General features: G+C 43.0%; 1 protein-coding gene across 1 annotated transcript in view; it reads right to left on the bottom strand.

Annotated features, from left to right (window-relative positions):
• Positions 1 to 4,991: 4,991 nt before the first annotated feature.
• Positions 4,992 to 15,821, bottom strand: part of FAM81B (family with sequence similarity 81 member B) — a 58,981-nt gene continuing 48,151 nt past the window's right edge. Inside the window, exons 8-10 of the mRNA XM_061149501.1 lie at positions 8,419 to 8,554; positions 6,641 to 6,836; positions 4,992 to 5,125 (exon numbers count right to left, since the gene is read on the bottom strand). Of these exons, the coding sequence (XP_061005484.1) occupies positions 4,992 to 5,125; positions 6,641 to 6,836; positions 8,419 to 8,554 (466 nt within the window). The remainder of the gene's footprint in view (positions 5,126 to 6,640; positions 6,837 to 8,418; positions 8,555 to 15,821) is intronic.

Here is a 15,821-nt window from a genome sequence, read left to right as displayed (position 1 = left end):
AATGACTTTGACCTGGCATTCATAGCTCTTGGGTTTGCTTCTGATGGCCAGAACTTCTGGAGGAAATACGCTTCACAGATCACTGGCACCAGCACCTTACCCGCCTCTAGTAGTCCACAGAAGTAGCTGTTAGCCTCCATCCCCAGAAACAATAAGAAGTGCTTTTAAAGTAGAAGAACTTCCTCAGTATAATTTTGTTCCAGGAGAAAACTATAGTTTGCACTTCTTACTGCTTTGTTCACTGCTAGGTTTATTGCAAACCAGTATACATAGCATATGGCTCTGGGTCTCACCAGTGGCTCAGTGGTAAAGAATCCGCCTGTGATGCAGGAGACGCAAGTTTGATCCCTGGGTCAGGAAGATCTCCTGGAGGAGGGCATGGCAACCCACCCCAGTATTCCTGCCTGGAAAACCCCATGGACAGGGGAGCCAGGCAGGCTACTGCCCATGGGGCGCAGGAGAGTCTGACATGACTGAAGTGACTGAGGACAAGCAATGCACACAGTACAGGGTCCTTTTGGAACAACACCGATTCAATTCAGAGTTGCCTGAAAGAGTACTAGGAACTTGTTTTTTCCCGTAAAGATTTAAGACTGTTTATTATTATTAATCAGTCCCTTTATCAGGTGTAATACCTACAATGGATCAGACACATATTCAGAGAAACAATATAGCAGAATGTTTAAGAGCAAATTCTCTGCACTGATGAGTTCAAATTCTGGCTCGACTTCATACTAGCAGCACTTCATACTTAACATAAATTGCTTCATCTCTCTATGCCTCAGTAACACACATCTGTTTGGAGGATTAAATGAGTTAATACAGGTAAAGTGCTTGGAACCATCTCTGATACCTGGTAACGGCTCAGTTTTTTTTTAAATCTTAGTGGTATTGTTCCCACGTTAAGATGAGTGAACTGACCCCAAAGTTAGAGAGCATATCCAACGTTGCACATACAGTGGCTGTGGTGCTGCTTTTAAATTCGGGTGTGTCAGACCTCAGGATCCCTCAAGACTTCCCAGCATTAGAAGTTTGGATTTTTGTTTTGTCTTGTTTTCTCCGTTTCCGTCTCTGGGGATTGTAAAGCAGGGCCTGAGCACACCGATCATTTTTACCTCACATCTCATAAATATCATCTGAAAATGAGGTAAGAAAAACTCTACCTGGGAACCTGGGGTTATGGAAATTTAGTCTATGGAGTTAGAAAGTTTCATGACTATATAATAAAGGGAAGATCTTAAACAGCAGAACTTTACCACAAAAGTGTGTGACTTGAATCTCCTGAAGAGGGAAATGGCGAGCTGTGTAGGGGCCGAAACAGCTTCTTGTTTTTTTCCAGACAATAATCCTTCCTCCGTGTGGGAGGGTTCACCCCCCTCTCTGCGTCTGATAAGATGCAGCACATTTATTTTATACGGAAGGGCAGTCGGGAAAGCATGTATAAGCTTTCTCTACTGAGTTGTGTGATACATCCAACTTTCTATTTACATCGTAGGACAGGGACCTCGTTGACAGGGAGAGATCTGATCTGAAGCATTGCCGGTAGAACTCCCAAGTTGATGCTTGGCACCATCTGCTAGCAGGAACTCCCAGGGAAGATTGAAACCCTCAGACTATGAGGCTTCCTCTCCTACCTCACTGCTGGCTCCCTACACTCACCAAGCTTCCTCTTCTGCCTGTTCCTTAAGTGTGAGGTGTCCTTGGATTCTCTCATGGTCTGAGTTTCTCATGTAATCTTCACGCCTCCCATGCCCCCCTCTCCCTCCCAAGACTAGGTACTCTCTTTCTTCCTCCCTCATATCTTCACTAACCATTTCTGTGCTAAATCCTCAGTTCCATTCTTTGTCTCAACCTCCAGATCCTTAGGTCTCACTAATCACTGGACACCTCCTTTAGGACATCTCAAGGGAAAGGGAAAGTCACTCAGTCGTGTCCGACTCTCTGTGACCCCATGGACTATACAGTACATGGAATTCTCCAGGCCAGAATACTAGAATGGGTAGCCAACTTTATTTTATTTGGCTCCAAAACCACTGCAGATGGTGACTGCAGCCATGAAATTAAAAGACGTTTACTCCTTGGAAGAAAAGTTATGACCACCCTAGAAAGCATATTAAAAAGCAGAGATATTACTTTGCCAACAAAGGTCCATCTAGTCAAGGCTATGGCTTTTCCAGTGGTCATGTATGGATGTGAGAATTGGACTATAATGAAAGCTGAGCACCAATAATTGATGCTTTTGAACTGTGGTGTTGGAGAAGACTCTTGAGAGTCCCTTGGACTGCAAGGAGATCCAACCAGTCCATCCTAAAAAAGATCAGTCCTGGGTGTTCATTGGAAGGACTGATGCTGAAGCTGAAACTCCAATACTTTGGCCACCTGATGTGAAGAGCTGACTCATTTGAAAAGGCCCTGATGCTGGGAAAGAGTGAAGGCGGGAGGAGAAGGGGATCACAGAGGATGAGATGGTTGGATGGCATCACTGACTCAATGGACATGAGTTTGAGTAAACTCTGGGAGTTGGTGATGGACAGGGAGGCCTGGTGTGCTGCAGTCCCTGGAGTCACAAAGAGTCGGACATGACTGAGCAACTGAACTGAACTGAACTGAGCCTTTCCCTTCTCCAGGGGATCTTCCCAACCCAGGGATCAAACCCAGGTCTCCCGCACTGCAGGCAGATTCTTTACCAGCTGAGTCACCAGGGAAGCCCAAGAATACTGGAGTGGGTAGGCTATCCTTTCTCCAGCGGATCTTCCTGACCCAGGTAATTGAACTGGGGTCTCCTGCTTTGCAGGTGGATTCTTTACCAACTGAGCTATCAGGGAAGCCCTTGGGACATCTCATCATACCTTCAAATCAGTTAATTTAAAGCTGAGCTCAGCATTCTCACTCTTCCTGCAGTGTCTCCCTACTTTTCACCCACGTTTGTTCTCCCACTGTGTCTGTAGTCTATACTCTACAGCCAGAGGGGTTTTCCTAAAATGTAAATCTTATCACGTCACTCTCCTATGCAAAAAATCCCTCAAAGACTTTGTTTTTAAGATAAGGCCCAAGTTCCTCAACATGAGTTATACGGCCCTTTGTGATCAGACACCCGACTCCCCTAACTCCTCCAACTTGCTCTTTCCTGCTCACTTCACCCCCCTCCCCCCACCCACCACACTTTAGGTTCTGACTGTGTTGAACTTCTGTTCCTGGCCTGGGTCGCATTTTTTTGGCCTCCAGGCCTTTGCTTAGGCTGCACCTTCTGCCTAAGGCTTCCCCGGTAGCTCAGTTGGTAAAGAATTGTCTGCAATGCAGGAGAACCCAGTTTGATTCCTGGGTTGGGAAGATCCCCTGGAGAAGGGAAAGGCTACCCACTCCAGTATTCTGGTCTGGAGAATTCCATGAACTATACAGTCCATGGGGTCGCAAAGAGTCAGACACGACTGAGCACCTGAACCGAACTGAACTGAATTCATATTTTTGCAGTGCTTCTAAATTTAGCAGCAGGATAAAATTATGTTGGATGATTTTCATGGAAACTGTTATTTTTTTAGATTTTTTTTTTAGATAGTTAACTCTTACTTGCTCATAATTCTGATACCAATTGAGTACAATGAATCAGTATTTTAAATACACAGAAGTTAGACTTGGTATAGATATTGGGACTGTTAGAAAATTAAAACCTCTGCATTAGAAGTTGCAGTCTGACAGTTCACTTGGCTGTATCTGCCCCAGAGACATTTCCCTCATAGTTTAAGAACTAATTGCTAATGCTTGTAAATGGTTTCATATAAAACCAGATTTCTGTTTTTTTTTGAAAAATAAAATTTTGCACAATAATGGATTCAGTTCAGTTCAGTTCAGTCACTCAGTCATGTCCGACTCTTTGCAATCCCATGAAGCGCAGCATGCCAGGCCTCCCTGTCCATCACCAACTCCTGGAGTCCACCCAAACCCACGTCCATTGATTTGGTGATACCATCTCATCCTCTGTCATCCCCTTCTCCTCCTGTCTTCAATCTTTCCCAGCATCAGGGACTTTTCAAATGAGTCAGCTCTTCACATCAGGTGGCCAAAGTATTGGAGTTTCAGCTTCAACATCAGTCCTTCCAATGAATACCCAGGACTGATCTCCTTTAGGATGGACTGGTTGGATCTCCTTGTAGTCCAAGGGACTCTCAAGAGTCTTCTCCAACGCCACAGTTCAAAAGCATCAATTCTTTGGTGCTCAGCTTTCTTTACAGTCCAACTCTCACATCCATACATGACCACTGGAAAAACCATAGCCTTGACTAGACGGACCTTTGTTGACAAAGTAATGTCTCTGCTTTTTAATATGCTTTCTAGGGTGGTCATAACTTTTCTTCCAAGGAGTAAGCGTCTTTTAATTTCATGGCTGTAATCACCATCTGCAGTGATTTTGGAGCCCAGAAAAATAAGGTCAGCCACTGTTTCCACTCTCCCCCCATCTATTTGCCATGAAGTGATGGGACCAGATGCCATGATCTTAGTTTTCTGAATGTTGAGCTTTAAGCCAACTTTTCCCTCTCCTCTTTCACTTCCATCAGGAGGCTCTTTAGTTCTTCTTCACTTTCTGCCATAAAGGTGGTGTCATCTGCAGGATTACTTGCATGTAAATAATGGACTGGAACTGCATAGTTGCTATTCTTTTTAGACCAGTAAGTTGTCTCCAATTTCCCACAGTTTGCGCCATTCTTTAATATATTACACCAGGCCTACTTCACCAGGCCTATAGGAATAACATGCAGATTTGTGGACAAATAAAAATATAAAGGCATGTATGGAAAGACATTCCCTAACTTTTTCACTAATAAATTAACCAAGACATCATAAAATTCCCTGCTTTATTGGGTTTTCTGGTACATTCATCACCTTAGAAAGGTGGTAAGAAATAGAAGCAGTAAACATCTCAAAGAGATTTTTTCCCTCAACTTTTCCCAGGAAACCACTCCGCTGACTGGTGAAAGAGAAGATGACTGGAAAGTTTATGATTCCTGGAGTTCCGCTATCTTATGCTGCAATTTCTTTAGGTCTTTCTGTACTTTATATTTTTCTAAATCCATTTTTGTTTTCTGTATTCGTTGGAGGGAGTTGAGAGAGTCATGAATCGATTTAAATCCTGGAAGAGGATATGAAAATAGGTATATTGAAGCTAAATAAGGCATTGGATCTTTAAAAAAATTTTTAACAAAAGTTACTAGTCAGCAGTCCTGCCACAATCGATCATTGTTTAATCAAAGCATATTAAATTCCATTAAGACCAGTCTAAAAATGGTCTAAAAATGTATAATAATCTTTTTCTTACAATGTCATCAGAATGCATTAGCAACGGTGTTTCAACTAGTATCTGGCTTCATTGCAAAATTTCAATTCTGTCCCTCCTCTCCATCCCTGTAGATTGCATAATGAAATAATTCTATATTTCAAGAGAGAAATTTAAAATATTTTCTTTCTATCCACTTGGACAAGAAATTTGGATGATCTCTTTTTTTTTATTCTTGTTACAAAATTGAAGGTAAAGGCCACAGATGAGACTTTAAACCTTCTCTGAAAGCAACCTGTTTGAAGGACTTGGTCCGTTGCCAGCTGCTCCCCCCACGCCTGCCCCCAGCACTTTGTGTCTCTGTTATATCAAAATCCAGCCACTCAGGACCACAGCCTACCAGACCTCAAGCTTCTCAGGGCACAGTCCACTGCTGGCTCACTAGAGGCTTTCGCACAGTCATTTCTCAGCACGTTTTTGTTAAAGGCATAAAAGCAAACCATTAATTGGGAGTCCCCATTTGTTAGGCTCACCCTTAGGAAAGTGCAGAAACATATAGATTACAAATTACTCTTCAGTTCATACTGGGATTGTACTCACAGAATGAGTAAATTCCATTTTTAATGGGTAAATAGCAAGCAGAACCCTAAAAGTTGGGTCAGTTAAATTGGGGTTGTCTCTCATAAAGGAACCTTCTGATTCCTGGTAATTCTCAAAATTGTGACTCGAGGCAGTTGGCTGCTCCGCTAACACCTATCCCCGCATCCTTCCTTTTGACAAATTAGATGAGCCTTTCAAATTAATCCTCTTTGATGTTAGCTCAGCTTGACACTGCTGCCATTAGCCTCCTTAAGAAGAAAAGCAGTCATTATACTGAACTCTGCTCATTCATTTCTCTCTCTTGACTTCTAAAGGTCAGGTCTCTCTCCAGTTTGACAACTGTCCAGGCTCATTACCTGCAGTTCAGTGAGGGACATCTGACCTAGACTCTTAATTTCATGATATAACCACAAGTCAGGTCTTGATGATCTCCGAGGATTTTCCAGGTCTGACAATTTTATGATTCTATGATCTTACAGACTAAAAAATAAATCTCACCGCAATGGCAACTTGTGACCCTGAAACGTGTGAGTGAGAAACTAAATTTGCATATTTACCTTCCCTCCGGTGATACGCTGACATTCTATGGGTTATTTAGGAAAGTCGGATGAAATACAAAGAATGTCACTTGACTAATGACAAGATTCCTCCCTGGCCATTAGCTCAAAGCAGAAAACCCTGAAGGACTGGATAAGAAAGGACTGATGTTCTTGACTCAGTTAAAGGTATCTGCTCAAAAAAAAAAAAAAAAAAATAAAGGTATCTGCTCACCCGATTGATATTCATCCTGCATTTTCTCTAATTCATCCCAGATGTGCTTTTCCAGTTGGCTTATCTTCTTGGACAGTTTATTTTCTGTATGCTTTATTTTGTTCAGATCTGCTTTATACTTCTCTGTGTTAATGAAATTCTCTAACTTTTTTGAAAGCTTCAGTAATTTTTCTTCCATGTTTTTTTCCGACATATCCTACAAAAGAGGTCATGTGATAAAACTGCTGAAAACCTTTGTGGATTTGAATTTCATCTTAGAGAATGCATTTTAACAAGTTTGCTTTCCTGTGATAAATGTGAGTTTCCAAACCAGGTTCCCTTGGATCTAAAGCTATTCACAAGTGTAAGTTAATTCCTTTATTTGGCCTTGTTCATTTGTAGTTTCTGAAATTCTACATGCTATGGGAGAAGAAAAAGGGCTGTGGTCCTTATGAAATGCCTGGAGGATTTGGAATTGTTGCATTTAAAGAAGTGTGGCCAAGGAAGGTATTTTACATTCTGCTCGACTTGAGCTTCTGGGACATTCTCCTAAATATTAGACGTTCTTATTCCCTGAACTTTCTGTCTCTATGTGAACAGGCTTCAGGCAGAATAGTGATTCTCTATCTCTGCTTTCTATTAGAATCACCTGGCCCATTATCCACCCCCGCCCCTCCCAACCCCACCTTACCCCTACACACAATTCTGATTTAATGGGCTGTGTGAACCCAGGAGTTGATGGCATTTACAAGCTCCCCAGGTGATTCTAACATGCAGCAGGGTGGGGCTGCAGAGGCAGCCTGAGACAAGCGAGTTTCTTTGCCCTCCTCACTCCCTGGCAGGGAAGAAAGAAACGCAGGAGGCTGACTTGGCCCCCTTTGATGCTCTTTGGGCCCACCCGCCTCAAGAATGGTGGGTTCCAGCCTCTCTTCCTCGCGATAGGCGCCTTCTGCCCGCAGATGACCGCCTTCTCACCTAGTGCGGCCTAGAACTGGTGGAGGAGTCTTGCCTAAACCCGTAGCAGAACCAGTGGGCCCGCTTGGGGCAGATCGGACCACACGTCCTTCAACAGCCGTATCAGTGATAAAGCTGTAACGCTGACCTCCCTCCCTGGGACTCCTGCCTCCATCCACATCAACAAGCTCAGGTTGGGTAACAGGAGCGTCCTTTCCCGGGCTGCCGGAAGCCGCTGTCCTGAAGTTCCAGAATTGTCTTAGTTGAATCACCTGCAAGGCTGGCCGTGCTGCGCTCCCGTCGGGGCTCAGCAGCGTGGCCGGCATTGCTGGTTGGAGGAGGGAGCCTGCAGTAGATTTCCTCTGTATGCCTGTCGCCTGACCCCGAAGCCTGGGGGTGTCTCTACAAGGTCTGACCTGGAAAAGGAGTTTTGGAAACCTCTTCTGATCTACCAGCAGATCTCCAGACAGGTAAAAACGACTTGTTTAAGGCAGTTTTCAGATTTTATCGTGTCTGAGCGTCACCCAAGGAGCTTATCCGGGAGCAGATCCCCAGGGGAGGCTCTGGAGGGTCTGATGCTTCAGCTCTGGGCTGGGACCAGGAATCTGTACTTTTAAAAGCTCTCTTTGTTTTTACGCTGCTACAGGGAGAGATACCCGGAGGCCTGGGGGGGTCACAGAATTGGGGAGGAGCAGACAGGACCAGAAGGCAGGCCTCTGGATTCCTATTCCAGTGCTAAAAAGTCAGTTACTGAGGCGCTGAAGGTTACTGTGAGGTTTCAAGTATAGCTCTGGAGACTCGGACTCACTGCTCACATCTAGACAGGGGAAGAACAGAGCCCTTACCAGCTTCTCCTGCAGGAGGGCCAGATACTGGTTTGCCCGGCTGAACTGCTCTTGTTCGTATTTGATGACCTGGTTTTCTGTCCATTTTCGATGGTTCTCCATTTCCTCATATAGATTCAATGAAAGAGAATTAAATCTAGGGGGGAAAGTGGTTTGTTCTATTTTAGCAAGTAAATTTACGCATAAAACCGACATTTATTGAAAACCCTGCCTTTTTTTTTCGGTTGATGAGGGTCCATGTGCCCAGCGAACACTTAGGGGTGATGGGGATGGGTAAGGGAGCACACACTGGGTCCCTGCCGACAGCACCCATCCACACAGCCTGAAACGCACGTCCACACAGCGGCAGGAGCGCGCGTGCACGCGCACACACACGCACGCACGCCTGTACCATCTCCTCTGGGTGCCCAGGCTGCAGTGTGTGTGCGCGGAAGAATTACTTCAACAAGTCGCTTGGCCTGGTATTACTCTATGGTAGAGGTTAGCAAACCACCTTTTCTCTGAAAGGTTACATAGTAAATATTTCAGGCTTTTCAGGCCATGCAGTCTCTCTTGTAACCATTTGTCTGCCCGCCCAGTGGGAAAGCAGCCCCACATGATACAAATTATAGACTTTTTTTTTAAAATAAAGAGATAATGAGCAAATGAGGTGGCTATCGTCTAATGACACTTTGTGCACACTGACATTTAAATTTCGTGTGATGTCATGAAGTATGCTTTTTCCTTTAAAAAATGATTAGAAAGTGTAAGAGCCGTTCTTAGCGAGGGGCAGACTGGTGAAGGGCGGTAGTTGGCCAAATCTTTTCTCTGCTAGGGTCACTGTGAAGCTGAGCAGGCGCTGGGCGAGAGAGCACAGTCAGAGGGAGAAATGGGGAAGGGAGACAGGAGAGAGACCGAAAGGACTCTGGGAAGCAGAGTGTCCAAGGGAGGCGCTCCTCGCTGATCACCTCTGCTTCCGGCAAACCTTCAGTGAAGTCCCCAGGTGTCACGGGTGGATCTCTGTGAGTGGATTCTTTATTCTTTCCGGGGGTGGGGGTGGATTTAGAGAGATGCTGAGTTACTCAAGTGGGGCAAAATCAGAAAAATCAAGAAGTGTGCAGAAAGGAGCTGCTCACATCAAGTCAATGCACAATAGGACTGTTAAATAACAGAGTGAAGGATTTAAACAGAAGTAGATGTCATTGTTCTTGTTCAATCCCTAAGTCATGGCCGACTCTTTGCAACCCCATGGACTGTAGCGCACCAGGATTTGCTGTCCTTCACTATCTCCCCAAATTTGCTAAAATTAAAAGGATTGGAATCATGTAGCATCAGTTTGAAAATTCACTGCAGAGTGGCTGAGAGTGTGAGAGGGGAGTCCTCATCCGAAATGATTGAGAAGGGTGATGGGGCCTGGGGACTGGTTTCTGAAGATGTTTTCTGCTTGTGACTTGCTCATGATAAGATGTCACGTTCGAATTCTGTTTAGACTAAGCTAAATATTAGATCGCAGGAAAAAGGCATGTCATTTGTTATTGAAAATATTCAGACTGCCTTAAACTGTGGGGTGACTTGAATAATAGTTATTCTAATGGTTTCAGGAAAAGTTACATGCAGCTAATTTGGTGTGTGACATTTATCACTGGAAATTGCCTAAGGCATGCTAGACATGTACCGTATTGCATGCTTCTTTAGCTCTCCTGAAAAAGTGTTTGGACTATCAGTTGGAAAAGGTGATAGTGAGGTCATTTCCATTTTTATGTAGACTCGGGGTCAGTTAGCAATGTCTGGAGACGTTTTTGCTTATCACGAATGGGAGGTGCTACTTGAGCCATGGTGGGTAAACATCCTACCATGAACAGGGAAGCCTCATAACAAAGAATTATCCCACCAAAATGCTAATAGTGCCAAGGCTGAGAAACTCAGATTTGGATGATGAAATGCAGAAATGAAAAAGGTAGTTACTTTTTCAGTACTTATATTTGTTGTAGTGTAATGGCTAAATTCTGGTCTCCATCTTTCTGAATTAACACTTTTTGATACAGAGAGGAATATTTTTCATATAGAAAGTGTCAGCATAGAAATTTATCCTTGATGTGGGTAAGTTTCTCAATCATGAAGAATATGAAGTTGATTATTCTTCCTGTTCTTAGTTTAAGCTTGCTTTGTAAACACTTGTGCTGCTGGCTAATGACAGATGTTGGATCTCAGATAAATTAGCCCCCCAGTGGATAAGTGGACAATCTCCGTTTAGCCAACTGCTGCCTCTGTCTGGACCACTCTTCCTGAGAATATACAATGGCTCCTGCCCTAATTTCACTTATGTTTATATTCAAGCACCACCTTATCACAGAAGTTTTTCTGGATACTCCCTATTGCTTTACCCTTCTTTATTTTTCTTCAAAATGCTCATCATCACATGATACATAATATATAGGTCTTCTCCACTAGAAAGTGAAGGCAAGGATTTTGCTTTGTTCATGGCTGTGAACCATGCCTGGAATATAGAAATGCTCAGTTAAGCAGAGGCTGAATAAATGATTTATTCTTTCTCATTGAATACATTTTATTAGGGCTGTTAACAAATAGCAAAAACATAGACATATCAAGCTATTTAGAGACCTAATCTTTGATTTTCATCTTGCCTTCTCTCTTGTGGAAGGATTAATTGTGATGGTTAAGTGGGAGAGTAAATCTCCAGATAACTAAGAGTTAGCTTTACCATCAAGAATCCGTCCTTCAGTTCTCACCTTCACTGTGTAAATAAATGAGAACATTTACTCTCATCAGTAATAAAATATTAAAATCCCTCTGAAAATCAAGGAACCATTAAATGTACTCAGGTAATATCTCTGGAAGGACATGGCAGTAATTGAAATTCTGAAATTAAAATAAACCATAAAGAATGAATTACTTTTTATGATCTTCTTATCACAAGCTTTTGCCTGTAATTGGAAACTCACTTTCCTGGTAAGAGTCAGAGGCCAGATCCTGTCTATTGTTAGCTTATTAAAATAGAAAGGCATTATTTACAAGCATTCCCCTTGAAAGGTAAAAAGGATAAAAAGAGTGGTTTATATATTTTCCTTTCTTTTGACTTTTCCCTAACATAATGGACATGATTTGCCATATAAGAATTATTGTTCTGTTAATTATAGAACATACAGTTATAATCTTAATAGGATGAATTTATCTTAGATAACACATTTTACTTCTCAAATCCTCTATATCACTGGTTATGGGAGTATTTCAATCAGATGTAGTTGCATAGGTAAGTTGGTAGGTAGACGGATAGATGGAGTGATAGGTAACTTTTTCTTTCCTTTTCCTTAAATCATAAATCAGACTTTTAAATTATGGCCAGAGACCTTACTAGCATAAACATGAGATAAGGGCTTAACATTTTTTCATACTGATAGAATCTGGTTAAAATGCACACCAAGGGCAATTATAAGGGAGAAAGTTACAAAAGAGTAAAAATTTAATAGGACTGTATAGACACCGTGAGAGCCCAGTGTAGAGAGGGGTGTGTGTGTGTGTGTGTGTGTGTGTGTGCAAGCAAAAGCATGCTCCCTCACATCTGAGTCATGGTGAGCCCGTGAAGTGTAGCCTGCTAGGCTCCTCTGTCCGTGGGATTATCCTGGCAAGAATACTGGAGTAGGCTGCCATTTCCTCCTCCAAGGGAGTTCCCAACCCAGGGATCGAAACTTCATCTCTTGTGTCTGCAGTGTTGGCAGGCGGATTCGTAACCACTACCACCTGGGAAGCCCATGGCTGTGGTGAGAGTGAATGGTGAGGACAGAGAGGGAGGCTTGGAACAAGTATCCCAGTGACCTCCCTGGTTGCAGATGACATACATAAATGACAGAGCTCCATCCTGGGCTAGTTTTACCAGCTCTCTCATGTCTCAAACCCAGTGGTCTTGCATTCAACAATCTGTTGAATGAACTTTTTTAGAAGACATAAATATTTTGAATTCTTGAAAGCTGTTACTATTACTAGGCTTTAGAGAGTTCAGATGGTGGCTTTAACTACACAAGAATATAGAAAGATTTAGTGCCATTTGGTGGGCTATAAATGCAGATGTCTTCATTTTTTGTAATCCTATCTGAATAAGTCCTTTAGATTAGGTACTATTGTTTCTTTAGAGATTGAGTCTAAGAATCTAAGTTTCATGTCACAAACAAGAAATAAATTTCAAGAAACGTTTTTATGAACTAAATTTATACCAATAGTGAGTGAGTGAAAGTCGCTTAGTATGTCCGACTCTTTGCGACCCCATGGACTATACAGTCCATGGAATTCTCCAGGCCAGAACACTGGAGTGGGTAGCCTTCCCCTTCTCCAGGGGATCGCCCCAACCCAGGGACTGAACCCAGGTCTCCTGCATAACAGGAGGATTCTTTACCAGCTGAGCCACAGGGGAAGCCCTTTATACCAAAAACCTAAAATTAATTTCTTCTCAGCATTCTGTGGTTTTTAATGAGTGACACTAGTTAATTCAACTTCACTCTGATAGAAAAACTTTTGTTTATTGTTTGTTACAAATTGTACTTGAGTTTAAATTCCAGTATCTTCATAGCCTCAGACCATCAGTTTTGAGCACCTGATCATTCCCTTTCCTAAATTTCAGTAGCACAGTTCAGTTCAGTTCAGTCGGTCAGTCACGTATGACTCTTTGTAACCCCATGGACTGCAACATGCCAGGCCTCCCTGTCCAGCACCAACTCCTGGAGCTTGCTCAAACTCACGTCCTTTGAGTCAGTGATGCCATCCAACCATCTCATCCTCTATCATCCCCTTCTCCTCCTGCTTTCAATTTTTGCCAGCATCAGGGTCTTTTCCAATTAGTCGTTTGAATCAGGTGGCCAAAGTATTGGAGTTTCAGCTGCAGCATCAGTCCTTCCAATGAATATTCAGGGATGATTTCCTTTAAGATTGACTGGTTTGATCTCCTTGCAATCCAAGGGACTCTAAAGAGTCTTCTTCAGCACCACAGTTCAAAAGCATCAGTTCTTCTGCACTCAGATTTCTTTATATTCCAACTCTCACATCTATACATGACTACTAGGAAAACCATAGCTTTGACTAGATTGTCCTTTGTTGGCAGAGTCATGTCTCTGCTTTTTAATATGCTGTCTAGGTTGGTCATAGCACAATTAGTTTAATATGTGAAATTATGAGATGCAGGCATCACAGATGACACAAATAGCCTGAGATTTGGAGTCAGACACTTTCTAACTGTGTGACTTCAGGCAAATTATTTAATTTCCATGATTATGAGTTACCTTGTGTTTGAAATGAAGATAAAACCCAGCCAGAAGAGCTGAGTGCACTTGAGCAGCATGAGCATTTAGTGACTGGTGGGTGGTGGTGGTGGTTTAGTCACTAATTTGTGTCCAACTCTTTGTGACCCTATGGACTATAGCCCACCAGGCTCCTCTGTTCATAGGATTTCCCAGGCAAGAATACTGGAGTGGGTTGCCGTTTCCTTCTCCAGGGGATCTTCCCAACCCAGGGATCGAACCTACGTCTCCTTCTTGACAGGCAGATTCTTTAGCACGTGAGCTGCCTGGGAAGCCCTTAGTGATTGGTAGACGTTTATAAATGACAATGAATATTTATTATTTCTGCCTACTGATATATTTCATTTAATATCTCAACTTTCACTTTACCTGTTAATGAGCTTTTCACTTATTGATGTGTTTTCTCCCTTACTGTCTATGGCCATGATTATATCTTTGGATTTTCCAAAACACAACTTAATGCATTATAGATACTCAAAACAGTCTTTTGTTCATTGGCTTCTTTTTGTACGAAACGTGCTGGGTGCTGAGGATACGAAGATGAATGAGACAGGTCCTTGCTCTGATTTGTTTTCTACCATGGCAGCACCTTCAAAGCTGTGTAGTAAGACTTGACTCTCTGCATTTGCTTCATTGGCCAAGTGCTTTTTCTTGTAATTCATTATCAACTGAACAACATCAGCAGCAAGAACTATCAAGGGAGTGCTGCCTCTGCCAGCCCCTTGCAGAAAGGCAGCCACGGTTCATGATGCCTGAGACTTGCTCTGTAAGCACTCGGTTGTTGGCTGAGGACATTACTTAGCTGACCATCTGACTAAGGCCCTTCTGGAAGGAGGAGGCTCAGTGCAGAGGTCCAGATGATGCAGCCTGTGCATCTCCTTTGTCAGATCAAATGATCACTTCTGTGCCAAAGCCCCATGAACTCACTAGAAAATCCCCAGATAATATTGTGGCTTTTAAGTTCAATAATATTAATAAAATATGTTCCATCTACCATCAAACTTGAATTTGTTAAAGTTTCTAAATGGGAAAAATTGCTCAATTAAACTTACCCTTTAATGTTATTAAAAGCTTTTAGTCTTTTTGTTCAGAAACAGTTTTCTTTTTTCTTAAAAAAGTAAAGCAAATACTATACTCCACCCACTCTGCTTTGAGAAGTGCTCTGATTGAAAAAAAAAAAAAAAAGCCCTACCCACCTCACTTTCTCTTTGAACAGAAAACTTTGTAATATATAGCTTAAAGGGTTAATATCCCTAATGTGAAGGAATCCTACCAGTAGATAAGAAAGTGTTGAAAATAAATGGTAAAAAATGGGCAATTCACAGAAATTCAAAGGGTGAAGGGAATGCAAATGAAAGGAAGAAATGCTATATTTCACCCTTTAATTGGCAAATATTAAAAAGAATAATCAGTGTGGATAAGAATGCACAGAAGAGAGAGGAGCCAAGATGGCGGAGGAGTAGGACGGGGAGACCACTTTCTCTCCTACAAATTCATCAAAAGAATAACTGAACGCAGAGCAAACTTCGCAAAACAACTTCTGATCACTAGCTGAGGTCATCAGGCGTCCAGAAAAGCAGCCCATTGTCTTCGAAAGGAGGTAGGACAAAATATAAAAGATAAAAAGTGAGACAAAAGAGCTAAGGACGGAGATCCGTCCCGGGAAGGGAGTCTTAATAGAGGACGTTTCCAGACACCGGGAAACCCTCGCACTGGCGGGCCTGGGGGAAGTGTTTGAATCTCGGAGGGCAACCTGACTGGGAGGGAAACAATAAATAAACCCCACAGATTACGAGCATAAAAGCAACTCCCAGCAGAAAAGTACCCCAGACAGCCGCATCCGCCACCAGCAAGTGGGGGCGGAACTGAGAGGAGCGGGCGGCATTGCTTGGGGTAGGGTCCGGGCCTGAGTGCCCTGAGGACAATCGGAGGGAGCTTTTGTGAGTTGCCAACTTGAACTGTGGGAGAGCAAAAGAGAGAGAGAAAATTAACCGGCTCGAACACACTGCTGGCAGTTCGCAGAACAAAGGGATGGAGAAAGTCCAGAGAAGAGCTCGCAGGCTGCGGACCGGCCCAGACCCGCCGGAGGCAGGAGGCAGGGGGGAGGGGAAAGGGGGC

Source organism: Dama dama, chromosome 9 (assembly GCF_033118175.1).
Source record: "Dama dama isolate Ldn47 chromosome 9, ASM3311817v1, whole genome shotgun sequence".
NCBI lineage: Eukaryota > Metazoa > Chordata > Mammalia > Artiodactyla > Cervidae > Dama > Dama dama.
The sequence above is the reverse complement of the archived record's forward strand: the minus strand, read 5'-3'. Positions and strand labels throughout refer to the sequence as shown.